At 38.8% G+C, this 26,005-nt stretch overlaps 4 protein-coding genes across 4 annotated transcripts; 2 read left to right on the top strand and 2 right to left on the bottom strand.

Moving 5' to 3' along the window:
* Window positions 1–69: 69 nt before the first annotated feature.
* Window positions 70–20,500, top strand: LOC134801293 (transferrin 2). The gene is made up of 16 exons (XM_063773832.1): window positions 70–212; window positions 310–494; window positions 876–998; window positions 1,699–1,860; window positions 2,272–2,405; window positions 3,162–3,328; window positions 3,992–4,136; window positions 4,585–4,794; window positions 5,645–5,753; window positions 6,556–6,738; window positions 7,332–7,502; window positions 8,994–9,160; window positions 9,852–9,995; window positions 13,536–13,723; window positions 18,257–18,416; window positions 18,813–20,500. The coding sequence occupies exons 1-16, from the start codon at window positions 170–172 to the stop codon at window positions 19,081–19,083; spliced, it is 2,562 nt and encodes an 853-aa protein (XP_063629902.1). The 5' UTR covers window positions 70–169; the 3' UTR covers window positions 19,084–20,500.
* A 259-nt stretch (window positions 20,501–20,759) lies between these two features.
* On the bottom strand, window positions 20,760–23,043 carry LOC134801295 (telomerase reverse transcriptase-like). Its single transcript, XM_063773834.1, has one exon. The coding sequence runs from the start codon at window positions 22,899–22,901 to the stop codon at window positions 20,772–20,774; it is 2,130 nt and encodes a 709-aa protein (XP_063629904.1). The 5' UTR covers window positions 22,902–23,043; the 3' UTR covers window positions 20,760–20,771.
* Window positions 23,044–23,374: 331 nt separating this feature from the next.
* On the top strand, window positions 23,375–24,868 carry LOC134801296 (glycerate kinase). Its single transcript, XM_063773835.1, has one exon. It carries the CDS (start codon window positions 23,425–23,427, stop codon window positions 24,862–24,864), a length of 1,440 nt encoding a protein of 479 aa, XP_063629905.1. The 5' UTR covers window positions 23,375–23,424; the 3' UTR covers window positions 24,865–24,868.
* Window positions 24,862–25,865, bottom strand: LOC134801297 (uncharacterized). The gene is made up of 4 exons (XM_063773836.1): window positions 25,714–25,865; window positions 25,520–25,631; window positions 25,342–25,446; window positions 24,862–25,268 (listed from the first exon to the last, which is right to left on the bottom strand). Exons 1-4 carry the CDS (start codon window positions 25,809–25,811, stop codon window positions 24,879–24,881), a joined length of 705 nt encoding a protein of 234 aa, XP_063629906.1. The 5' UTR covers window positions 25,812–25,865; the 3' UTR covers window positions 24,862–24,878.
* Between the last annotated feature and the right edge of the window lie 140 nt (window positions 25,866–26,005).

Below are 26,005 nucleotides of genomic sequence, written 5' to 3'. Positions count from 1 at the left end.
TGCTGAATACAACTGAATGAATGGATTCAATTCAATTCAATCCATTCATTCAGTTGTCAACCAACTGACTGTTGTGACAACTTCGGGTGTGTCCATCCGTAAACCAAAAACTTTTCAGGCAGCTTTTATGAATTAATTATGGTAATTTAGTTAATTAAATACTTCCATAATGAAAGAACTTTGTATATTCGTATTGTTATCGGCAGCTTTAGGTAAGTTTTAACTATATTTACCACAATTTTTGCCTTACAATGTTGGGCGTCATCTAGTTGGAATCTTACCTCATGTTTTTCAAACAAAAACTTTCAGCTTCAGTATCAGGAAGCGGAGGAATCAATGAAGTATTCGTGCCGCCTAAAGTGGAAGGGCAGGACGTAGTGACGTGGTGTACTACTTCTATAGCGGCGCAGGAGAAATGTGAGAAGCTGACGAAGATCGCCCAGTTGGACAAAGGCCTACTCGGGGCTGACTATATCGAAATACAGTGTAAACGGGTAAGCATTTAATTTTACCCCAACCGGTCGGCTACTAATTGCCTGTTGACTTATAAAGTTAAGGTAAAGTGCTTCACACATCTGACTTATTTCAGAATCCTAAATCGTAAAGGTGTAAACGCGTTAAGTATTTATTTGAGAGTCTGACTGCACTAACTAAGAATTATTAACAAAAAACATTTTTTTATAATCCTAGTCAGGATGCCAGTTAATATGACTGAATGAAGTAAAAAAAATTAAATGTAAAGATGTATTTTAACCCTTCAACTCCTAGCTCTGAACTTTCGAATTTTCTGATATTCACATGTTTTGTATTAAATCATGTGAGAATCTGTTGTTAGATGTTACAAAGAAATCTTTATGGTCCTTTTTACATTGCAGGCTTTTGACACTGAACAATGCATGGCCTGGGTGGACCAAGGAGAAGCTTCGCTACTGGCCCTAGATGCAGGGGAAGTGTATGTGGCTGGCCGCTACCACTCTCTCGTGCCTATCATGCAAGAAGTAAGTTATCTTGGTTAGGTCTTATAAGGCTACACCAAGCTGACGTCTGAACCTGTTATAAAGCTTTCAGCAAATTATTTTAACAATAAATATATTTTATTATTTAGTATCACTCCGCGATTTCGTCACGTCACTACAAGTACATGCGGCTACACCAGTTTTGGTGTCTAGCAGTAGTAGTTGCCTGGCGTGGTGGTGGCCCCTACGGTCATATCTGTCATAATAAATGCGTTTTGTTAGAGAGTGAACCTACTGTACCAAGTACTATTATTTATTCTATGCTTTATTTTATTATTATTTATTATTTGACTTCATTTGATTTCAAAATAACTGATAATGCCTGTATCTAGAGCCATCAACCGAGTTTTCAGTGTTGAGGAGAGTTTGCATTGTGCTTGTCTAGTTTATTCTTAAACTCATTGACACTTTGGGCCGATACTACGTCCTCTGGGAGTTTGTTCCAAGCTTTGACCACTCTGTTGCTAAAGAAGTGTCTATGAGGATTATTGTAGGACCTGCGGGACATCAGCTTATACTGATGACCTCTCAGACAGTTGTTGTTATTGCGTTCTAGCATCTAGCATTTAAGAGAGTGAAATAGGGTTATATGCATATGTGTGACAGTGTAATTAAGAGTTTCTATCCAGACATATTGAGGCAACAGCTTGTACATTATGTTAATATTCCTCATGTATTACAGTTATATGGCCGGGGAGAACCATACCAATATGCTGTGGCCGTAGTCAACAAAGGAGGCTTGCCTAACGTCCAAGCTGGGACAGGGCTGTACGGGCTACGTGGAGCTAAGGCCTGCTTCCCCGGTGTTGGCTCCTTGGCAGGATGGGTCATGCCTATACATACTGTGAGCATTTTAGAGACTATTCTTTAAGTATTCGGAAACCATTTAATAAACTACTACAACTACTAGGTTACACTTCTGCAAAGAAATTCAAAATAAATAAAGGTGTGTGTCATTTCCCCAATCCATTTGGCTGCTGTATTTATAGCCCAAACCCTCTTGTACAAATAGCAACACTCGTACCTGTACATTGGTGAACCTTATTACGAAATGCTTAAGGTCCACTGATGTACAGTTAACAGTGTGGGCGATAGTACATACAGAAAGCGTGTGCCCACACCACTGGATGATAAACAGGATGGTGATGATAACATTTTACTTTGTACTGCATGATTTCTCTAGAGATTGATAAACAAGACAGAATAGATTTTTTTTTTATTCTTACCTCATTTCCTGTTGTCATGTTTCTAACAGTTAATGCAAGAAGGTGGGCTAAGGATAGCGGACTGCAACAACCACGTCAAGTCAGCGATCGAGTTCTTCGGAGACTCTTGCGCGCCAAATTCGTTGAAGGACATGTACAACCCCATTGGAGACAACCCTGACCAGTAAGCCATTTAAAATAATATACATATTTAATAAGATAGCTGTAGTAGACGCAAACCAAACTGACGACCGGGGTCATATCTTTATCTCTCTCACCCTACCCTCGACCACGCGAGCGTGAATGAGAAATTTTACAACCCCGGTCGTCAGTTGGGTTTGCATCTACTATAGTCACCCACTCCCCAAAGGAGCAGATAAAATGCAAAAGAGAGATATTTAGTCTCAGAGCTTTAAAATGTTTGCATTTTATTTTGCTTGTAGAAGTCACCATTGGGTCTCCAAAGTCCTAATAAATAATAAAAAATTGGGTCTCCAATCAAACTTTAAAATACCAGAACTATCTACGCTTAAACATCGTAATTTCTTTTTACGCTACTTTACGTGCCGTTTGACATAACTGAAATTTATTATTAGTATTTTTAAGCAAGTTTTATACACCAATCCGTCGATTATGGCTCTTAAATAAAGAGAAAGAAAAGTCAAACTCAGTTCAGTCTATCAGTTCTTTCATGCTGTCAGGCAGTGACGTTTTAAATCCAAGAAGTACGTATTAAAGTACTCACCGCAACTAAAAAAAAAACAACGTGCACTCCGGGAGTGCCGGCAGAAGTGAAAACTCAATGACATTGTAACAGTTTTTCGATCAGGTCACGTGTCCGTCTTACGAAGCGTCTTGCTGTCGCGAGTTTAACATTTTTTCCCCATCACAAAAAGTGCACAGCGCCGCTAAAGAAGTTTTCACTTCAAAATATTTCCAGGCTATGCAAGTTATGTGTTGGAGGCGCCGGAGTCCGCTGCACTCTAGCGGACCCGTACGCCGGCTACGAAGGCGCTCTGAAGTGCCTCGTCGCCAACGGCACTGGTGACATTGCCTTCGTGCGGGACACCACTATACAGCACGCGTTGCTGTCAACCAAGATTATAGGTACGTATCTGATATTGTCATGTAAAGTTTGAATTTTTTTTAAGATAATTGCTTAATAGCACGCGTTACTGTGTACTAAGATTATAGTATAGGCAAGTGTTTGTAGCTGAAAGAGGAGGAATCATTTCGCCTTTATACTTGCGGATTCCTGGTTTAAATTATAATACTTCCACTACTACTTTTTTATTGAGCTTAACGACTAACTTAAACTAAGCATATTTTTTTTATTAATCTAGTCATTCGCACAGCGTTTCACCCGATTTTCATTATTTCCCGAATATTCCGAAATAGTTACTAGTATCCAAAGTAGTTTTAGGTATGTAATTTCTGATAAATCTCACTAAATTTTTCCCTCGTTTTGACTCTACTGAGTAATCAAAAATCATCATTATCATCAATTTAAGAGGTATTGACGGTGTCTTGTCGGTGGAGTATTTTCCATTTCTCCCTCTCGTAAGCCATATCCTTGACCTCTTGATACGACACGACACCAGCTTTTTCTTTTATTTAGTCTACATAGCTACGTCTTGGTCTGTCCCTGCCTCTCTCCAAAAAAATCTAAAATGCAATCAAAATATACTGAGACTTCGACAAAAAGCCGTCAGACTACGCAAATCAGTTGATGTGAGCCTGAAAGTAAGTTGATATTTTTCCGTGACCCAGGAGACGTGTCCCCGGACCGGTTCGAGTTGATCTGCCGCGACGGCTCGCGGCGGGCGGTGACGCAGTGGGAGCAGTGCAACTGGGGCCGCGTGCCGGCCGACGCCGTCGTCACCAGCAGCGCCGCTTCGCTGCAACAGAGGAAACGGTTGGTGCTATTACTGCTCTTTGGGAATATATGCTAAGTTAATAACTTTCCCGACTGTTCTTGGAGCTGTAAGTAAGTAAATATCCTTTATTGCAACATAAAGTTAAAAAAGAAGCGAAATATAGCGATATATAATAAATAGGTAACAACAGGCGGTCTTATCGCTAAAAAGCGATCTCTTCCAGACAATCTAAGACAACATAAACCTAACGGCGTCCTTTTAAATTGATAATGTCCATTCTGCGTTTAAACTCAGTTTCAAGAGATCTCCCCGCCTCGTCTGTCTGTTTGTATGTTCTCGATAAACTCTAAACCTACTGTATTTTCATGCGGTTTTCATCTATCTATAGAGTGATTCGTGAGGAAGGTTTAGGTGTATATTTTGTTAACCCGTGCGAAGCCGGGGTGGGTTGCTAGTATCAAACTAAAATACACTTTTCATTTTCAGCTACCAAAACCTAATTCAAAAACTGGTTCAACTGTACGGCGAACCAAATCCCCTGAACAAAAACTCGAATCGAACGGCAACCTACCAATCTCGTGATGGCTACGGGAACGCATATACTTCTACTACAGAGCGATATTCGTACGATCCGTACAGGAGGAACTATAATGATAGGAGCTATGAGAGGGTTGACAATGAAGACAATCAGTTGAGGTAAGTTTTTTAGGGAGTACAGATTCTTTACTGGTTAATTTAGTTACCAATGGATGAATGGACTCTGAGGCTGAGAAAAGCTTTCTTGTTATTATTATGTATGTAACTAGGATGGGCCTTCAGGTATATCCAGGAGCAACAATGAAACACCGAGCTAGCTCAATCGTGTGTAATTCAGGACAGACAAGCTGACATACAGAAATGAATAATGCGCCGACTAGAGGCTAGCCTCTAGTCGGCGCATGTAAACTTAGGTCTACCCCATATAACATATATAACAGTTATACAAATGCTTTATTATAAGATCTACCCGGGCAACTGCAACTACTCTAAAAATACAAGAAGTTAGTCTAGAGCTAGAGTTACTTATACCACGAGTGAACTCTCTTTTATGACTGGCAAAAGTGTGCCATGAATACTATTGAATACAAGTGGTTCTAGCTCACTGTATTTTTGGAGTATGTAGTTGCAATTGTACTGGCTGACTTTATTAGCAAATTAAAGTAAATACATAGTTCTAATGTATCTCAAGTATCTAGTATGTGTTCGACTGCTGGGCAAAGGTTTAAGTTACTAAGCAAACAAAGTTTTTTAAATTTCATTTTCAAATCTTAACAATCGCCTCGCTCAATCGCTGCTTTGATTTAAATATCATAGAATGGTTTGTTGTAGTAACGACGTGACTCTTGAACTACGCTATTATTAAATTATTATTAAATCCCTTTACTTAGGATGATTAGTAATAAATATTAAATTAAATCTTAATTAATCACGCAGTGGACAGAATTTTGAACATTCACCCCTGATCAGTTACAAAAAGGGGGTTATTAAATAGAAACGTTAATTTCAGCATTAGCACGGAGTCTTCATTCCAGCCCAGAAAGGATATAAACGGGCACAATATAGAGTCACCCTTCCGGCTGTTCAACTCCAACGGCACCACCGATTTACTATTGCAGGTATGACCGATATCATGGCAATTAACTAAGAGACATTTGGCATAAAAGCTATTAGAGTCAGACCCAGAAAAGTCTGCAGAGATTGCCAGATTGACAGCACACGCAGTGCAAGTGTTATTTATACGTCATAATTTCATAGACGTATGACATTTAAATTAACACCTGCACTGCGTGTGCTGTCAAAATCTCTGCAGGCTTTTCTCGGTCTAACTCTATTACCCATATTAACCTTTTGAACGCTTTACCTATGGCATAAACAAAAACGTCACTGACACGCCTAGGCGGGCGCTAGCGAGTTAATGTAAATTTTACTTGAAATTGTGAAGGTTATTTTGACAGCGTCCACCATAACACCTATAGTTGTCCCTGGCGCTGTGGGCACGACTAGTGACGACGACTAGGTGTTCTTGGCGTTCAAAAGCTTAAACTTACTGATGTAAATTTCATTTCATTTGTCATTGACACATGTTACTAGATGTAGAGTGTAGGGACGCCCGGCCGGAAGCAGGCGGGCTGTCGATCACGTGTCGCGTTCATTCGGCCCAGTTCCCTGGAGTTGGAGCTGCAGGTTACTGTCCCGGCGGCATTCCCACACTGTTCTCCTCAAATCTTCTTGTTTTCCTGTAGAACAGAAGGACATCTTTAAGTTCGTTTTCTTCCATGTTACTAAGTATACATTTGATTTTTACCTTAACGCAAGCAGAACTTGAACATTTTTACGAGTTTAAACGCTCTTTTATCTAGAATGCTACGCCAGCAGTAACATTGTGCGTCTTTAGTAAACACGGCTCTAATTCCCCAGGACGCAACTATAAACTTCCGTATACTCCAAGAAGAAGAGCAGGCAGCCAAGCACATCCTGAACAACCAGTACGTGGGAGATCAGGCGGAAAAAGCAGTCTTTAACATCAGGAACTGCCCTATCAAGAGGATGATACTGTGTGTTACCAGTGACGCGGAGATGGATAAGTGTGTCAAAATGAGGGTAAGTCCAATTAAATCCAACTTATAATTTTCTTAAACGTTTTATGAGTATGGGCGTTTGTACACGGCTAACGCGAGAATTAATGCGCTCGAACTAGTAATGTAAGAATCGGCGAAGCCAGTTTTTAATTCAAACTTCAACATTTATTCAGCAAATAGGCCACAAGGGCACTTTTACACGTCAACATTGAATTTACATACAAGAGCAGAATGAGGCGTCTCACTGTAATTAGACCCAAAAATAAAGTTACCAAGTATAATCGTACTCGTGTTAGCTTAAACAGTCTTACGAAAGCGTTTGCCAACCAAATACAGTCTGGCTTCCTCACGATTTGTCTTCAGAAGAAAGACACTAATAATGATAACCCTGTGGGCTATTGGGTGATATTTAACCATTTGACCACTAAAAACGGCCACAGATGCTCGCGGTTCCAGTTACTTCGTGCGTAAATATTTAAGGGACTTGAATTAGGGTTAAAGTAGAGAAGAAGGTAAAAAGCCGTAATTTTTTTGAAGTATTAGGGTTAGTTAAAAAGCCCCAGCACGTGCCAGTTTTAAGTATTTCAACTGTCTAAAACCTTATATTCCTTTCAGGTGGCCCTAAAAGCGGCATATCTCCAACCATCACTAATATGCTGGCGCGGCCACAGCACGCGGCACTGTGAGCGCTCCGTCGCCTCCGGAGTGGCCGACGTGGCCGTCATGGATCCGGGGGACATGTTGCACGCGGCCATGGCGCATAGACTTGTTCCTTTTATGCAGGAGGTAAGACCTTAAAGCGGCGTATCTCCAACCGTCGCTAATCTGCTGGCGCGGCCACAGCACGCGGCACTGCGAGCGCTCCGTCGCCTCCGGAGTGGCCGACGTGGCCGTCATGGACCCGGGGGACATGTTGCACGCGGCCATGGTGCATAGACTTGTTCCTTTTATGCAGGAGGTAAGACCTTAAAGCGGCGTATCTCCAACCGTCGCTAATCTGCTGGCGCGGCCACAGCACGCGGCACTACGAGCGCTCCGTCGCCTCCGGAGTGGCCGACGTGGCCGTCATGGACCCGGGGGACATGTTGCACGTGGCCATGGCGCATATACTTGTTCCTTTTATGCAGGAGGTAAGACCTTAAAGCAGCGTATCTCCAACCGTCTCTAATCTGCTGGCGCGGCCACAGCACGCGACACTGCGAGCGCTCCGTCGCCTCCGGAGTGGCCGACGTGGCCGTCATGGACCCGGGGGACATGTTGCACGCGGCCATGGTGCATAGACTTGTTCCTTTTATGCAGGAGGTAAGACCTTAAAGCGGCGTATCTCCAACCGTCGCTAATCTGCTGGCGCGGCCACAGCACGCGGCACTGCGAGCGCTCCGTCGCCTCCGGAGTGGCCGTCATGGACCCGGGGGACATGTTGCACGCGGCCATGGCGCATATACTTGTTCCTTTTATGCAGGAGGTAAGACCTTAAAGCAGCGTATCTCCAACCGTCTCTAATCTGCTGGCGCGGCCACAGCACGCGGCACTGCGAGCGCTCCGTCGCCTCCGGAGTGGCCGACGTGGCCGTCATGGACCAGGGGGACATGTTGCACGCGGCCATGGTGCATAGACTTGTTCCTTTTATGCAGGAGGTAAGACCTTAAAGCGGCGTATCTCCAACCGTCGCTAATCTGCTGGCGCGGCCACAGCACGCGGCACTGCGAGCGCTCCGTCGCCTCCGGAGTGGCCGACGTGGCCGTCATGGACCCGGGGGACATGTTGCACGCGGCCATGGTGCATAGACTTGTTCCTTTTATGCAGGAGGTAAGACCTGAGGGTGGTGGTGGCCGAGTGGATATGACGCCCGACTTTCAACCCGGAGGTCGCGGGTTCAAATCCTGGCTCGTACAGTCAACGGTAAAAATATGGGTGTACAAATCATTTCAAAAATATGTCCCATAACTCTTATGTCAGTGAATTAAGAACTATGGGACATATTTTTGAGTAAGTTGTCTACACCCATATTTTTACCGTTGACTGTACCAATGAGTTTTTCGGAACATGTACGAAATATAATTTGACATTTGCCACTAGCTTTTCGGTAAAGAAAAACATCGTGAGGAAACCTGCATATATCTGCGAAGAAATTCAAAGGTGTATGTGAAGTCCCCAATCCGCATTGGGCCAGCGTGGGGACTATATCCCAAGCCCTCTCGCGAGTGAGAGGAGGCCTGTGCCCGGCAGTGGAACGTATATAGGTTGAATTATTATAAGATTTCTTTCTTGGCTCAGATCTACTCAAGCGGCAAGAACTGGTACTACGCAGTGGCCGTCGCTAAAGAACAAGATCCGGACACGGATCTCACATATCTTCGCGGCAAAAACTCTTGTCACACCGGCCTGGGCCAAGCCAGTTGGATCTTCCCACTGGCCTACCTCATCTCTAATGGATGGATTCGGTAAGAGCTTGTATTATGTTTACTTTCATTTGAAAATTACATACGGCGCGCTCATTTGGGGTAACTTGATCACGGTTTAGAAAGGTAATGTATTTAACACGTAAAACGAAAACGTATATAACAGTGAATATTTCGACTAACATGTGGCTTACCTCCTTATATGAAAAGGTAGTTACAATACCACTTTATGTAGTTACCATAGGGTACCTTTTGACATGAACACTTACATAAAACAATGGTGGTAGTAGTGTGAAATACGTATATACTAGCTAATAATAACTATTATTCCTAAAATTTGTGACTGGGTGTAACGTGTATTTCCGACTAGAGAATTTCGTCCATGTGTCAGCCTGTCCGAAGCCATGTTCGAGCTGAATGCTGCATAATTGGGTATTTTCTAAACACAATTGAACAAGTGTACCTAATGCCGTATTTCTTTCTGTTGAACGATTTTTTGACTTTCGATAAAAATCTGCAATGAAAGCGTACGTTAAAAATTATTTCTTATCGGAAACGATCGTATTTGTCATGCTACTTCAGTCGACCTCAGTACTTTTTATACCGAGACTGACTTAAATAGCAAGCCAGCAAGCCACGTTCGTACGTTTCCGTGAAAATACAATGGAAAACAATTATGCACTACAACTGTACTTAAAAATGAGTTGTTATTTTTATAATTTTTTGTAAACAGTTCATACGGCTGCGACGGCGCGCACGCGGCGGCCCAGTACTTCACGAAGTCGTGCGCCCCCGGAGCGCTGAGCACGGAGTACGTGGACGCCAACACCGTGCCGCACGACAACCTGTGCCATCTCTGTCACGGCGCTGCGTTTAGGTGAGTACCATCAACTATACATAAATATTTAGGACACGAACGACTATTTACACGCCAAAATATAGCCGGTCAAACGACTTTGTCAGTAGAAAAAGGCGCGAGATTCAAATATTCTATGGGACGTTTACACTACGCGCCTACATTATTTAAATTTGCCGCTTTTTTCTACTGACGTAAATGCCTTGACAGACTATAGTTTAATTACTTCATACATTTTTTCCGTTTTGACGTTTAAAATGGCAGCAAATTTTTAGCGCTTTTTGTGGCGGAATTGATTATTTTTCAATTATATTTTGGATTCAGAATCCATTGACATCAATCTTCCAATCTGGTCCCGGGACTCCCGGGTATCTATTACTATTGATCCAGAAAAATACGTTGGTGGATTGCGATGTGAAATTAAGACTAATTTTAATGAACCATGGAAGACCAGAGCCGGGGTTCTCAAAGGTTCCTTGACATGAAGTTGTGTGGAGACGGAGACCTCTTTAGTGACGCTTTATAGTGATACTATACAGGGTGGAAAGGCACGACGATCCTTCCCGGAAGTATTAGGTCGTTTAAGTGATACAGAGACTATTGGTAATGGTAAGAATCGTTAATTGAGTAAAAAATAAAAATTGCAAAAATACTACTTTTTAACTGTGGTGATAACCCTATAGCATGTGCACATGACGGCTAGATTAAGGATCTCCGTCGGGAAAGCTCGGGACTTTACACTTTTTTCCGATCGTTGACAGTATCGCAATGATGTATGAATGACGCATAAATGTCAAATAAATCAAATGCATGCAAAACACACATACGGGTTTCACATACGGTGTTCAAATGTACCTCCGTGTATTACAACGCCGCCGCAGCCCGTACCCGAGTATGTCGATGCACATGCGATATAGTGTATGCTCTTCGTCATTTATCCTCCGCAGAAAGCACCAATTAGCCTTTGTCTCATTTCGTCCGCAGTTTCACATTCCGTTTGGTTTGGTACACCATATCTTTTACACAGCCCCACAAATTTAAATAGCCACGAGCATCTAACATTTTTATTTGAAGAATATGACATTCAATAAGTATAGTTCAATCACTGAAATATGAAACCTATGGAAGTGAAACGTCAACGAATAATGCGTGCCACTGTGACGTCATCTTAGAACTAAACATGGCGGTTTTAGTGCTGCCCAGAAGATTTTTACTGTTACTAGGTTTTATCGATACATCGATACCTTTTTAACGTTCTCGGCTCATTTTATTTAAAATACTAAGTATGTATTATTTGTGGAGTTTATGTTTTAATAGGAAGTAAGTAAATAAATAAAAATTCTTTATTAGTATATTGTTATGTGAAAAGATACTTTGATTTAGTAAGATGTGTGGAGTCTAGGACAATTTCGTGCTTCAAATTTGACAGGTAAACGAGATGACGCTGTACTACTCAATACATATTGCGATTTTTGCGGTAACACTGATTTTCAAAAGTTGACGTTTGACAACTTAGTGACCGCAAAACACATGGCGCAGTACAGCGCCATCTGTTTTGGATGTCAGAATAAGTGTACGTGTTTTTCTTGGACTTTACCTCTCTATTACAATCAATTTTGTTGTGTTGCTAACCCAGAAGTCTGTAACACACTACCGCACTGCACCTCGACCTTGGTGTGCCGTATCTATAAGTGAGAGCGATACAAAATTCAAGCTTATTAAGCGACGGGTGAAAAAAAACAAAACACCTTCAGAACATTTTTTTATTACAAAAATAAGGAATGACTTCCGCTCTTCAACTTCTTCAACATTTATTCAGCAAATAGGCCACAAGGGCATTTTTATACGTCAAAATAATAACAATACATTAACCATTTTATAAATTACAACTATATGTATATGGTCTCTTAATGTCGAATTATATAAAAAAACTATAATAATGATATAAAAAAGCCCGCAGGGCAGCTTGTGGAGTAACGACCCCACGGACCCGAGTGCTCCCGAGAGTCGGTCAGGGTCTCCATCTCCAGCTCTTTCTTTTTATGTTCATTTCTTGGTAAGCTATAAAAATGATTTAATTATTAAATTAAGATAATTTAGTTGGTTTGAAGCGGGGTAGCATGATAAAATAAGAAAATATAAATAGGCAATCATAATATATCGATATCAAAGTCGATAAATAAAGTACAACCCTAGCTGAAATGTTTACATTATTTAAGCGTAAAAATATAGTTAAATAAATCCAATCACTTCATGATCTATAACTGCACAGAAGAACCTTGCTATTTATAATGTGAAACATCCTTAAATTTCCCAGGAACATTAACAATAACCAATATTTTTCATGTAAATTATAGCGTACCTGTGTATGGTTAAAGATGGCTGATTTGGTGGTTTTCTTATGCCGCACCCTAATACACTACACACTGGCATATTCGCGACGTAATTATTCACATTTGGCTTCAATTATTTTCAATCACAAGCAAAATATTGAAAGATAATTAATAATTTTAATTTTCACCACGACTTTTTGACAGGACAAGTACCTGCTGAACTGACAGACAATGACATTTGCGTGACTAAACATGGCGGATTTTCGGCCGCATTAGGTATTTACGTATTTTCATGGAACACTTTATGTCCGTACTGAAATACTGTCACCTTTTTTTGCTATGGGTTACAGTGCTGAGTAAAAACGAGATAGATATATATTTATGTATGTGCCGTCAAAATGGGTGCTATTTCTATAAGCAATTGTACGTATAGAACAATATGTCTTGTCCCTATTATATAGGTCTATGAGTTCAATGAAAATTTAATTTCAAACATCAGACGTCTTGTCTATTTCCTACCACGCAAGAAGGTTTGTTAGTTTGGTATTGAAGAAGTATTTATTCTTGATTTATTCTTAGTATTTCATTTTTGCAAGTTCATTTGGTGCAACTAACACAACCTACATGTAATTTTTTATTATTTTAAATAGTTTCCAATTATTCGAAAATAATTTTGTGAAACGTGTTAAGAAACTAAAACCTTTTTATCAGTCAAGGAAACCAGAGATATTTATAAGACGATTGCGTACTTTTGAGTGGTTGTCAATGTCACCATTTGAACTGTCGTTGTAAACAATGTTGTGGTTAGTATTATTAATATTAAGGAATAACATAACTATTTCATTCAAGTATTGAACAAGTGGAACCACTAAGAAAGCGAAAATCCTGCAATGATTCTTACCGTGCTGTAAGCAGACCTAAAAATGGTTAGATGGCAACAAATTAGCATAATTTCCTGTCGAATACTGATTGTTTACAAGTAAGTTCATTGACCCTGTCACCTGTTAGGGTTAGAACAAAGTAGTTTTTTGCGTGGATGTTTAAAAGGTCATAATTTAGAAACGGTTGCCCATATTAACATAGTTTCTATGGAGAAAATATAGAGCTTAGGCTAAACTATCTCCCATTTCCGGAAAGCATCGTCGTGCCTTTCCACCCTGTATAAGTGTTAAGTTTTAAATCAGCGTTTTTGAATAAAGCTTTTTCTATTAAATTTTGACGTTCACAGACGATGCCGCCGCGACGCGAGCGAGGATTACTACGGGCATGTAGGCGCAGTCCGCTGCATGGTGGAAGGAGGGGGGGATGTAGCGTTCGTCCGGCACACCGCGCCTGCTGAGGTCTCAGGCGGCCGTCGCACTGAGTGGTGGGCGAGGGACTTGCTGCCTGATGACCTGCAGTTGCTCTGCCCTGACGGTGAGGGACCTACAACATTGTGTTCTCAGGCGATACCAGTGACTACGGGCTCGTACCGTCCGCTGCAGGGTCAATGGTAGATTTGCCCTAAGGCCCATTAGGGGCGGCAGCAAGGCTGCAGTTTATAGATGGCTGCTGAGAAAGTGGCGGCTAGTAGTTACTACAGGGTTTGGGGCCTAGGGCGGCCAACATTGCAAATCCGCCACTATGCATGGTGGAAGGAGGAACCCACGCCTGTGACGGTGCTGGAATACCCGTAAATGCCGCCTTCTGTGCTAGAGTAATGACATAACCAAATACACAAGTTCTGTCGCGGTCGCCATGTTAAGGGATAAGGGCAGATAGATGATGCAAGTACCAGTAAGCGAATTCCGATACATTGTAGTACTTGAACCACTCGTTGAGCTGGTTGTTTTGCACCTCAACAGTCGGCAACGTAGCGAAACTTGTATGCGATTTTTCACTCTGTCTATCTGAGCCCTAAGAAGGCGAGATGGGAAACAACCAGATGAAACGCTACCGATTTATTTTATTTAAACATCTTACCCATACAACCATTTCCAGTCGCCGTTACGACGCGGTGTTGACACATCTTGTGTCGACACCGTCTGTTTCGGTCACAATTCCAGTCGCAGAGTCGTCGCCGTGTCGACACAGTTACCAGAAATGGGGAAGGGTCGACACATGACATAAAGTGTGGTCGCCGTGTGCACACATTGTTTCGGGTTTGCGACTACTTTATGCCAAAATCATTCGTTCATTCGTTCATTTTGTTCCTGTCAAATGGAAACTGTCAGATGGAAAAATACTTAAATAAAAATAAGTGACATTAATACGCCATCTCTAAAACGGATTACAAGACGTAATTATATATTGTTTGCATTTATATTACAATAGGACTTAAATTATTATGGGGAATTAAACTGCTCGAGTGATTTGATAAACTAAGTGTAATATAATCAACGCGCCACCACATTGTTTTAGTTTAGCCGGAAATGAAATTGTTTACTTCTCAGTGCCTGTGTTCATAACTATATTATTTGAAGCATTTTTAGTACTTCGATGCGTATACTATACTTAAATAACAGAAATAACGCTTTACATACTACGAAACTTGTTAATTATGATGTATAAATATGGTTTAAGGCTGAGAAATATTGCAGTCACAAAGTAGTTGCAATGTTTCGACTTTGTGTCGACTCTGTGTTGACACATGACACGCGCTGTCAAAAGTAATAACAAAGTTACTGGTATGTTACTGGATTTGCAAAATGGCTCCTTGTGTTGATTTGTTTTCAGATATTCTCAAAGTGTAAAAATGCCGTGGTCAGAGATGGGCATTAATCGATTAACTGTTTATTCGACTAATTAATGGAATAAAAAAAGTTAATTCTCAAATTTTAATCGCGAGTTTAGTCGACCTAACATAGATTGAAATTGAATTAATCTGAATATTAATCGAAAAAATTATCGATTAAATCTCGATTGAAAGTTGACAGGGGGCCATTTTTGTACGTAAAAATAATAGAAATGTCTTGCATGCAGATGGTAGCAAAACACTTTGTCATAAAAGTCGAGATGGGTGTCGATATATAGGTTTTAGGGAGTGCCGACTTCGAAAATAATGACCATTTTGGAATCCGAAATGGCGGCCATGCACTGTGTCATAAAAGTCGTCATGGATGTCGTTTTATACGTTTTAGGGGGCGCAGATTTCGAAAATGATGACCATTTTGGATTCCAAGATGGCGGCCATGCACTATGTCATAAAAGTCGTCATGGGTGTCGTTTTATAGGTTTTGGGGGGCGCAGATTTAGAAAATGATAACCATTTTGGATTCCAAAATGGCGGCCATGCACTATGTCATAAAAGTCGTCATGGGTGTCGTTTTATAGGTTTTGGGGGGCGCAGATTTAGAAAATGATAACCATTTTGGATTCCAAAATGGCGGCCATGCACTATGTCATAAAAGTCGTCATGGGTGTCGTTTTATAGGTTTTAGGGGGCGCAGATTTCGAAAATGATGACCATTTTGGATTCCAAGATGGCGGCCATGCACTATGTCATAAAAGTCGTCATGTATGTCGTTTTATAGGTTTTAGGGGGCCCCGCTTTCGAAAATGATGACCATTTTGGAATCCAAAATGGCGGCCATGCACTATGTCATAAAAGTCGTCATGGGTGTCGTTTTATAGGTTTTGGGGGGCGCAGATTTCGAAAATGATAACATTTTCAATTTAAAAATGGCGGCAATGCACTATGTCATAAAAGTCGTCATGGATATCGTTATATAGGTTTTAGGGGGCGCAGATTTCGAAAATGATGACTATTTTGGATTCCAAGATGGCGGCCATGCACTATGTCATAAAAGTCGTCATGGATGTCGTTTTATAGGTTTTAGGGGGCGAAGATTTCGAAAATGATAACATTTTAAATTTCAAAATGGCGGCCATGCACTATGTCATAAAAGTCGTCATGGATATCGTTTTATAGGTTTTAGGGGGCGCAGATTTCGAAAATGATGACTATTTTGGATTCCACTTTTATGACAAAATACGTAGCCGCCATCTTGGATTGTAAAATGATCATCGTTTTCGAATTCTGCACTCCCTAAAACCTATAAATCGACATCCGTGACGACGCAAGTTATCTTTATTTTCAGATCTAACAAATTGCTACAGAATACAAAGGACAAAAAAGAAGCGAGGAGGTAATGAAACAAGCAAACATACAGATGATTCCTCGACGCAATTGGGTGATTCTTAAATTGTGTCCAGATTTTTTTTGTCATAAAAGTTTTTATTTTTCACATATTACTCTCACAAGTTCCGTGACATTTCGACCTTGTAATTTTTTAAGTAAATGTTTTTGTTTATCTATGAGGATCTCACTAGAATAGTATAATCAAGGTATGTTTATATTTGATGAATGAAATAGTAACGCAAAAAAAAAAAATATTTGTGTCTTATATTCCTGCCGAAGACTTTTATTTTACTTTTTCCTTCTACACAAGTTTGGCCAAGTAATAAGAATTTAGGGCTCTCAATTTTATTTTGACTTCTACAACAGTAAAGCTACGAGGCCATGTTTGGTATCGTTTTCGTATAAATTCGCAGTACCAAATTTAGTTAAGGTATCACATTGACACCATTCCGAAGTAAAAACATATAAACTTATTAAAATACTTTCTTTTAAACTCCTCTTCACGCTTAAACTGCTGAACAGTTTTAATTTAAATTTGGTACACATATATTTTGAGTCCCGAGACAGGATATAATAAGTTATCTCAAAAATCATCCTTTAAAGGTGTGAAATGAGGTGTAGGGGGGGAATTCAGAATTGACTTCTTGAAGTTAATTCTGTTTAAGTTTAGGTTTGAAGTCATGTTTTTTCATCATTTTTAACTAAATCAAAGATGTAGACCATCCCAAATTTCATATAAATCGGTTCAGCGGTTATTGATTTCCCGTACAAATTTCCACGCCACTTTTCACACCTTCAAAAGATGATTTTGGTTATAAGATCTATCCTATGTCCTGTTCCGGGACGCAAACTATTTCTATACCAAATTTCAACGAAATCGGTTCAGCGGTTAAGCGTCAAGAGTTTCAAAAAACCGGCCAAGTGCGAGTCGGACTCGCGTATTAAGGGTTCCGTACATTAAGTCCGACTCGCGCTTGACTGCACATTTCTAATAGGTTTTCCTGTCATCTATAGGTAAAGAACTATTTTGTGTATTCAGACGGACATACATACAGACGCACGAGTGATCCTATAAGGGTTCCGTTTTTTCCTTTTGAGGTACGGAACCCTAAAAAGATTTATTTTTATTTTGTGGAATGGTGTCAATGTGATATCTTAAATGGATTCAGCACCCCAGATTTATACGAAAACGATACTTTTGATATGTTCACCTCTTAACTTGTCAAACCGAGTTACGGAGTCAAAAATTGTGTTCCGAGCATTTCCCTCTACAACTTTTGGAGCATTCGTTGCCTGACCTAAGTAGCTTATTGAATTTCTTTAAAAATTAACTTTTCTGTAAAAGGTTGACGGGTGTTGGGTGTTTATATGGTTTCGGTCGATTATTATCATTTGCATTGCCCATGATGACTTACTAGAATTACGAGCACACGAGACACTAATAGTAGTTTGACAAACCTTGGTTTTCAAGAGGTATTTTATATTGACATTTGCTGTCACAAATTTGCTGTCAGATTTAGTCGCAAACCGCACGCAAAGTGCACACAAATGTGTCGACACCTTGTTACGGAAAAGTGTAGACACGGCGACGACACTTTGTTTCGAAACAATTCTAGACACATTGTGTGGACTCTGTTACGACACATCTGACATTTAGTTACCACTTTGTGATTCTGCGACTGGAATGGTTATATGGGTAATCTATTCAGTATACTTGTCCTATAATATCAGTTTTCATTGACACACTTCTTTTAGGTTTTTAAGCGGGATGAATACAATCCCAAGCATTACATTTTACACTGGTATTAATTTAAAGTAACATTTGATAGGGACCCGCGCGAAGATGCACGAATACAAGCACTGCAACCTGGGCAAGGTCCCGGGGTCGGTGCTCATGGGCCGCGCCAACCACACCGAGCTCGACACCTACTCCAACCTCATGGTGTACGCGCAGCAGTTGTACGGAGCCACGGCGACTGATGAGTTCAGGTGAGTCATACACTTCTTTGAAAAAAAAATGAGGCATGCAACATATGCAGCCTATTTTTTTAACATAAATTTTCAGGTGTATTAATCAAAATCCATAGTAAAACCTTTTTTACAGGTGTTAATTCTAAAGGCAAAATAAAAAAAGAACTTTCGTGAAATACTAAACAGTGATTTTTAACCTAAAATAAAATCAATAGTTATTTAAAACCTACCTATTACATGCTTGTAATATTGACTTCCCTCTTACTCGTATACAAGAAAATCAAATAAAATGTTAAAAATCATCACAATAAAAATGTAGACATTAGGTTGTACATTAGGTCGATTTGCGCATAATTTACAAGAATAAGCTAGACACTTTATACAACAAATTACAACTAAATAATTTCCTTCCAGCTTCAGCATGTTCGACTCAAAACCCCCATACTCCGACCTCATCTTCAGCGACGCGGCCGTCCAACTGAAACCCTTACCCCACAAAGAGCGCTCTGCGGAGCTCATCGCCGGCTCCGCTCTGCTCCGAGCGGCGAAAATAGTTTCCTGCGACGCTCCCCAGTCGGCCTACTATGTCGCGGCCGATGCTGACTTCTTGTCTCATGCTTATAGGACAGGGATGGTGGGATATGTACTAGCTGTTGCTTTGTTTCTAGTGGCGTTACTTCGATAAGTAACTATCACATTTAGGATATAGGGATATCTGCCTTTTAAAAGCTCTTTTAGCCAGAATGGCTATGTAGAATAGAACGAGCGTTATTTCTATTAGCGTTATTCATAAACGCCTGTTAAGTCTAACAAGTCCTAGATAATCGTTTGTCCTTATCTGTCATTTTTAGAAAGGGACAAAATTTAACAAAGATTTATTAAGTTTTAAAATATACTATCATTTCCCCAAATTAGGATTCCTTAACACGTAATAATGTGAAAGTAACTAATGTAAACAAAACTATTGAAGTTTTAAAATGTGAACAGTATTCGGTTGATCCTCAGAATTTAGGTACCCGTGTGTATTATCAAGTATTCTTCTTTCTCGTTCCCTCAATGCTGAGGATCGCGACCACATGCAACATGTTCCCACTGATTGCGGTCATAAGCCAAGTGAACTGCACGGTGCAGGCTGCCGCCACTCGCCTTCATGGCGTCAGACCATCTCTTACGAGCCCCACCCTGAGCGCGTTTACCATTCATTCGCCCCAAGATGATACACTTCTCCAAATCATGCATTGACGATCTCATAATGTGTCCGAAAAATCTAAGGGTTCGTTCATATCAAGTATTACATATTGGAGTAAGTAAAAGTCGAAGCTAACTAGAACATGGCGCCAATGTCACATGTAGTATGTTTTTTTATTTGATCTGATTTATTTAAAGGTAAGGTTAATGTATTAAGTAATCATTTTGTACTGCTAACTAAAATATTAATCCGTCCCAAATGCCTTAATATTAAAAAAAAATAATTTAAGAATTAGATGGAGTGAACTGGCTGCATATAATAACAAGAGTATGTATCGCCGTATGGTACAATAAAGTTATGCTTTATGATATTGCCTGTACATATAGAAACATGTTTTCACATTAATTATATTTTTCTTTAACCTTTTGAACGCCACAGACGGCAATTGACGTCAACGCAAAATCATGACAACGACGCCAGGCACGGCAAATGGATGCGCCGTTTGGCGTTCAAAAGGTCTAGTTCTGGGCATCACTTTCGTGATTATTATATGAATAGCTATTGAAATTATTTATACATTAATATTATAATTATATGTATGTAGAGAATTTTATTTTGGTTTCATAGTGTGAAGTTATTTTAATCTATATATTTGTTTTACAAAACTTGCGATAGTTTTTTACATCGTTGGCTGAACCTACATATTTTTATGTACCTATGTGCCTTTATAGTGATACAGAGATGCATTTCTGAATAGTAGTTTCTGTATAGATATAGGCAGCTAAGGTATAATTAAAATAAGATTAATTACAAAGAATCTCATAATGATATTCCGTCCAATAGTTTCTTGTAGGTATTTAGACTCACGTTTTATCATGCATACTGTGAATTATGAATAAGTAGTGAAACTTTCCTTTGCTTTTTTATTATATCATATCTAATCTAGGAACACTTATTTATAATTTACATTTTACTTTCACTTTCTTTTGATGTGAATAATAACAATTTCATCTTTTTATACATATCTGTGTGTCTATCTCATTTAAAATTAAATGAACTACGATTTTTTCTTCAACTTTATTTTTAATTTGTATTACAAGTGTCATGTTGTTACATGAATGTATGTTAAGAAATAAAAGTGATTTTAAAATGTTTTTTTTTTCATTACATAATAATATTGTAAGTCAGTCTATATGTTTGTAACATTGAAAGCCTTCGGGCAAAATTTCGAAATTTTTCATTATTATTTTCAGATCTGCCCTTTTACAAACTTCACGAATTGCTTTCATTCTGCAATTCCCTTCAACATCGATCCTACTTGAGTGTTCCCTCCATTTGCCAAATATGCAATTGCATTTGGCCAATTCATCTTTCACTGGTGCAACTAGTACACTGCATTTTGATGTCTTGCTTGCACATAGACTTAATGCCTTAAACGCTAAGTATCGCAAGTGGTTTATACAATATACAAACATGATTTGAGCTGGTGTATTCTTCTTCATAGTTTCCAATATAGAGTTGCTAAGTTTTACTACCACACGCTTCTTGTACAAAGGCAAGTAGTCCAATATATCATTCTGGTTACACAGTATAGCTAATATGGTACAGAATTTGTTTGCTGACAGGCAGAATGTGGTGAATATGTGCTTCCAAATCAGCTCCTCTGTGTTGTGATACAGATTGAAGAGTTGTCCATTTATTTGAATCCCAGACTGGCCTATTCGGTTCTCAAGTAGCTTGTAAGGGTTACATATGGCTGTGGAAAAGGATATCTTATAGCACATTTGTCCAGCATACACATTGCTAGCTCTACTTACTTGCATGGTATTTGTATCATAGCTGTATCCAAGGAAATTAATTATGCTACATGATGGTATTCCTGGATATGAGAAATTTATCATAGTTTTCCCATAGTTCACATTGCTGTAGTTTGACAAAGCTTCCAGGAATGAAAAAGCATCTTCAAGAGAGTCTGTAATATACAAATAGTCATCTACAACTCTGGTGAACAGTTTCAGTTGTGATGATGATTTTTGTAAATGAGAGAAATAAGTTTCATCAAGGTGTGTGTAGTAGAGCTCGGATAAAGCTGGTGAATACTTGTAGCCCTGGACCAAACCCTGTTTCCACTCATAGATTGTGGAGCCTGCTCGGACTAAGAGAGGTTTATGGAGCTCTGTGACCATTTCTTTATATTGCAGTGCAATTTTTTTCTTCACATTAAAGTTGGTCTCAGAATTCTGAAAATTGCAATGCCTTTCATTCAGTATCTTCATGAGTTTTTCTTTATTTATGGAGCCAAAGGCATTGCTCAAGTCTGTTTTTACGAAGAACAGTACAGGTTTGTTCTGTCTTACCCATTCTTGGTATAAAGTGTTGTATTGACTCTCTAATCTCTCATTTGGTTTCCCAGTGAGTGTTTTTAATAAGGCCATTCTTTCTCTCATTTTGTATCTGTCTGCTGGAGTGTGTATGTCCTGCTTATACCGAACTATTGGCCGGCAATCATTGTTACCCTTTAAAACAAAGTGCAATTTCGGAATATCTCTATTCACAGCTTTCAACCTCAATATATCATGAAGACTATACATCATTTTGAATTTCTTTCCCAAACAATAAATATCACATTTCTGTAGAGTTTTTGATTTAACCATTTTCAGTATTTGTTTATCATAGAAACTTTGCCATTGGCTTTTCCAAAAAAAATACAGTTTGTTTTCATCGGCATCAAATTTACAACTTGTGATGTAAAAGTTCAAGCACAGCATTGGTGACAGTATATATTTCAATATCCAATATAATATGTTGTTCAAAATCTTTTGCATTTTATCAGTTGGTAATGTGTTCCAAGGGCTTACTTTGAAGTCCCAATTTTCCACCATCTTTGAAGCTATTATATATTGTCTCTTCATGCTGAAAACAACAGTTTTCACAAGTTTTCTAAATATTTTTGCGTTATGATTACTTTCCAATAAAGCTTTGGGTAAAATTTGATACAAAGCATTTGAGCAGCAGTTGAAAATTTCTTCCTTTTTGACTGGTGACGACAAACCCTCATCTTGAGTTATTTTAGAAAAGAAGTTTCTGAAGTCTAGTTTGGAAATGTTGTACAAATTCTTCTTTAAATTGTTCAGAATAGCTAACAAGTCCTTTGGTGTTTCTCTTACCATCTGCTCGTCCTGTAAAACATGATGAAGGAAAGCAGAGTCGTCTTTGGTCTTCAAAATATTTAGTTTCACACAGTTTCCAAAGGATCTTATGTTTAATTTATTAACAAAGTGCTTTGATACACAAATTGGTTCACCAGCGTTCATCGTGTAACCATTTATTCAGTTACAGTGAAATAACTCGTAAGTTTATGAGAAATATATAAACTTTCAGCGAAACTACGCGTCGCCCCTTTCAATAGAATTCAAATTTTGCGGCGACTTGTTGAGACCTGCACAACGGACGAAAAGCACCCCTGTCACCCTCTGTCACCCCTATAAGGTAACGTCCCATTTTACGAAAGTATACTGACACGACACAATAAAAGATATATTTTTTGCTTTTTATTCCGGTGATCTATTATGTAGGTATTTTGCCTTCTCATAAGAAATAGAAAGTACTCAACACTTTGAACTAATCATTAATAAATATACCATTTATAATTTCAATAATTAATGTTGCAAATGGTCAGTTAACAGAGCGAACGAAACGGAACGAGCCTTGACGTTTGTTATCACCGTTCTGTCAATCCTTATCAATAACCGGTTTAAATATAATGACCTTCATGAGTTCATGACAATCATGACATAAATAAGGTTAAATTATTCATTTGTTTAGATTAAATAAATAATGGCTAAAATAGTGATACGTGACTTGCTTCAAATTTTCAAAAGCAGTGTATCTGCAGTGCTTCCAGACAACCTGATAAGGAACTCTGTTAAATACAGCCCAGTGAATCAACAACTAACCATTAAAAATGACAAGTATGATCTTCAAAGCAAAGATGTTCACGTGGTTGGTACAGGCAAGGCCGTGCAAAACATGGCAGTGGAAATCGAGAAGGTTATCGGATCTAAAATAAAACAAGGAATTATAAGTGTGCCAGTTGGGAGCCTGAAACATAGACCATCAGAAATACTAACCTATTTTGAAGGAGCCAAAAATAATTTACCGGACACAAACGCCGAAAATACTGCTAGGAAAGTAAAAGATCTTGTTACAAAATTGGGACACAATGATTTGCTTTTGGTTTTAATATCAGGAGGTGGGTCGGCACTGCTGCCGTTACCAAAAGAGCCTATAACTTTGCAGGAAAAAACTACATTGATAAGGAAGTTAGCGAACGCAGGCGCCGATATAACTGAGCTAAATGTTGTCAGGAAAGTGATCTCAGATGTAAAAGGTGGTCAATTAGCCATTCAAGCACAACCCGCACAAGTTGTCTCATTAATACTCTCTGATATTGTCGGTGACCCCTTAGACTTGATTGCGAGTGCACCTACAACTGAAAATAAAGATGATGTATCTATAGCACTGAAAATATTAAAAAAATATAACTTATTTCATGACCTTCCAATGTCATTTAAAACTGTACTATCTGAAGATAAAGTGCAAAAACTATTTCCAAAAGAAAATGTAAAGAATTATTTAATTGGAACCAATCAACTAAGTATAAATGCTGCCTTGGAGGAAGCAAGGAATTTAAACTATTCTGCTCTGGCATTATCAAATATTGTAACAGGCAATGTAAAAGCCGTAGCAAAGTCATATGCAACTCTTGCAAAACTGGTCTGCCATTTAGTAAACCGGAAAACGAACTTGAATGAAGTAAAGGCACATATTGGTAGCCTAAATATTCCAGGACTAAATCCTGAGATACTGAATGACCTGGTTAAAGTTGCAGATAAAGATATTTGTCTGGTTCTTGGCGGGGAAATAACAGTGGAAGTCAAAGGTATTGGTAAAGGAGGGAGGAATCAGCAATTAGCCCTTGAGTTTTCTGCACTCATAAATGAGATGAGAGATGATTTTCATATGTTTGAAATATATCTACTCAGTGCAGGAACAGATGGTATAGATGGGCCTACAGATGCTGCCGGCGCTATAGGATATTTAGATTTAGATGCGGATGCAAAAAAGGAGAATCTAGACATTAATATCTACTTGGATAACAATGATTCTTATAGCTTTTATAAAGCATTTAGGTCTGGTGGTCTTCATGTTATTACAGGGCATACCAATACTAATGTAATGGATATTCATTTGATAATAATAAAAAGATCTAAATAAATAATTTTATTTACTCATGATGATTTCTTCAAGAATTTTGACAATAATGAATCCTTGTCTTTATCTTTAGCTTCCTTTAGTTTTGCCGTTGTAATCACAGCTTGCTTGCATAATCCAGCAAACTTATCCTTTTTCTTTTTATTATTTTTTATCACTTTGTTTGGTTTAATATTGGCCAGTGCATTGTTTTTGTTGTTTAGCGAGAATACTTCTTTAGCATTATAATAAATACTAGTTTCAGTTTTTTTCTCCATGACTTGTTTGGCTTTTGGATTATTTTGTTTGGCTGCGTTACTTGGTGCTACTACAGGGGTTTTCTCATCTTTATTATTAGAAGTTCCATCCTTGGTAGATTTTAAAACTGTTGTCACTGTACTATGCTTGCAGAATGTGCATATCCTTTCCTGTAAAAAAATCATAATATTACTAATTGTCAATCAACAATATTGCTTCATCAATTTAGTTTTAAAAACTTACCATCTCATTACTTTTTAATAAAAATGTAGCATTGGGGCTTTGAGCAGTTGGTTTATGAGATTTTAATCTTTTTTTCTGCCTTTTACTGAGTTTGAGGGTTTTGACCTGTAAGTTAAAGTACATAGATCACTTATCGATAACATTTATAAAACGAAAATGCACACAAAGTCTTGTTTACCTTAATCATTGTGTCCCTTCGCCATTCAGTGCAACAGTGAGGACACCTGGCTTTGGACGAAAAGTGCTTGTCTGGTAGACCATAACCCTTTGTTACTTGCATACATCTCATTCTAGAAATATACAAAGCATATTACCCACTTAAGTTAAGACTTATACAAAATACAGTCAAAGCTAAAGTAATTATGTACTTACAAATAATGACTTCTCAATATAGAATGTGTTTTATTTCTTTCTGTCTGAAGAAGAGTAGATGCGGCATTATATAAAAATCCAATATGTGCCTCTGCCATTGTAAAACTGAAATAATAAGTAAAGAACCCTAAAAAAAGGGATAATAAAATTATAACCTCAATTCCTTATCCAGACGATAACAAATGTCAAAAACATATGTATTCTATTATTCTGAATGCATCGTTATTCTCTGCATTTTAGTGAACGCAGTCATAAGCTAATGAAATCTATCCAAGACATTTCAAAAAACGAT

The sequence above is a fragment of the Cydia splendana genome, chromosome 21 (genome assembly GCF_910591565.1).
Source record: "Cydia splendana chromosome 21, ilCydSple1.2, whole genome shotgun sequence".
In the NCBI taxonomy this organism is placed as follows: domain Eukaryota; kingdom Metazoa; phylum Arthropoda; class Insecta; order Lepidoptera; family Tortricidae; genus Cydia; species Cydia splendana.
This window is presented reverse-complemented; position numbering and strand designations above follow the sequence as displayed.

What these genes read in the sequence shown, in the direction of transcription:
- LOC134801293 (XM_063773832.1), top strand. Translation starts at nt 170, where the DNA reads ATGAAAGAACTTTGTATATTCGTATTGTTATCGGCAGCTTTAG. An exon ending in TCGTGCCTATCATGCAAGAA is followed by an intron (nt 999 to 1,698) that starts GTAAGTTATCTT and finishes CATGTATTACAG; the next exon opens with TTATATGGCCGGGGAGAACC. An exon ending in AATGAAGACAATCAGTTGAG is followed by an intron (nt 4,795 to 5,644) that starts GTAAGTTTTTTA and finishes CGTTAATTTCAG; the next exon opens with CATTAGCACGGAGTCTTCAT.
- LOC134801297 (XM_063773836.1), bottom strand. Translation starts at nt 25,811, where the DNA reads ATGGCAGAGGCACATATTGGATTTTTATATAATGCCGCATCTACTCTT. An exon ending in ATATTGAGAAGTCATTATTT is followed by an intron (nt 25,632 to 25,713) that starts GTAAGTACATAA and finishes GTATATTTCTAG; the next exon opens with AATGAGATGTATGCAAGTAA. An exon ending in TATTAAAAAGTAATGAGATG is followed by an intron (nt 25,269 to 25,341) that starts GTAAGTTTTTAA and finishes ATTTTTTTACAG; the next exon opens with GAAAGGATATGCACATTCTG.
- LOC134801295 (XM_063773834.1), bottom strand. Translation starts at nt 22,901, where the DNA reads ATGAACGCTGGTGAACCAATTTGTGTATCAAAGCACTTTGTTAATAAA.
- LOC134801296 (XM_063773835.1), top strand. Translation starts at nt 23,425, where the DNA reads ATGGCTAAAATAGTGATACGTGACTTGCTTCAAATTTTCAAAAGCAGT.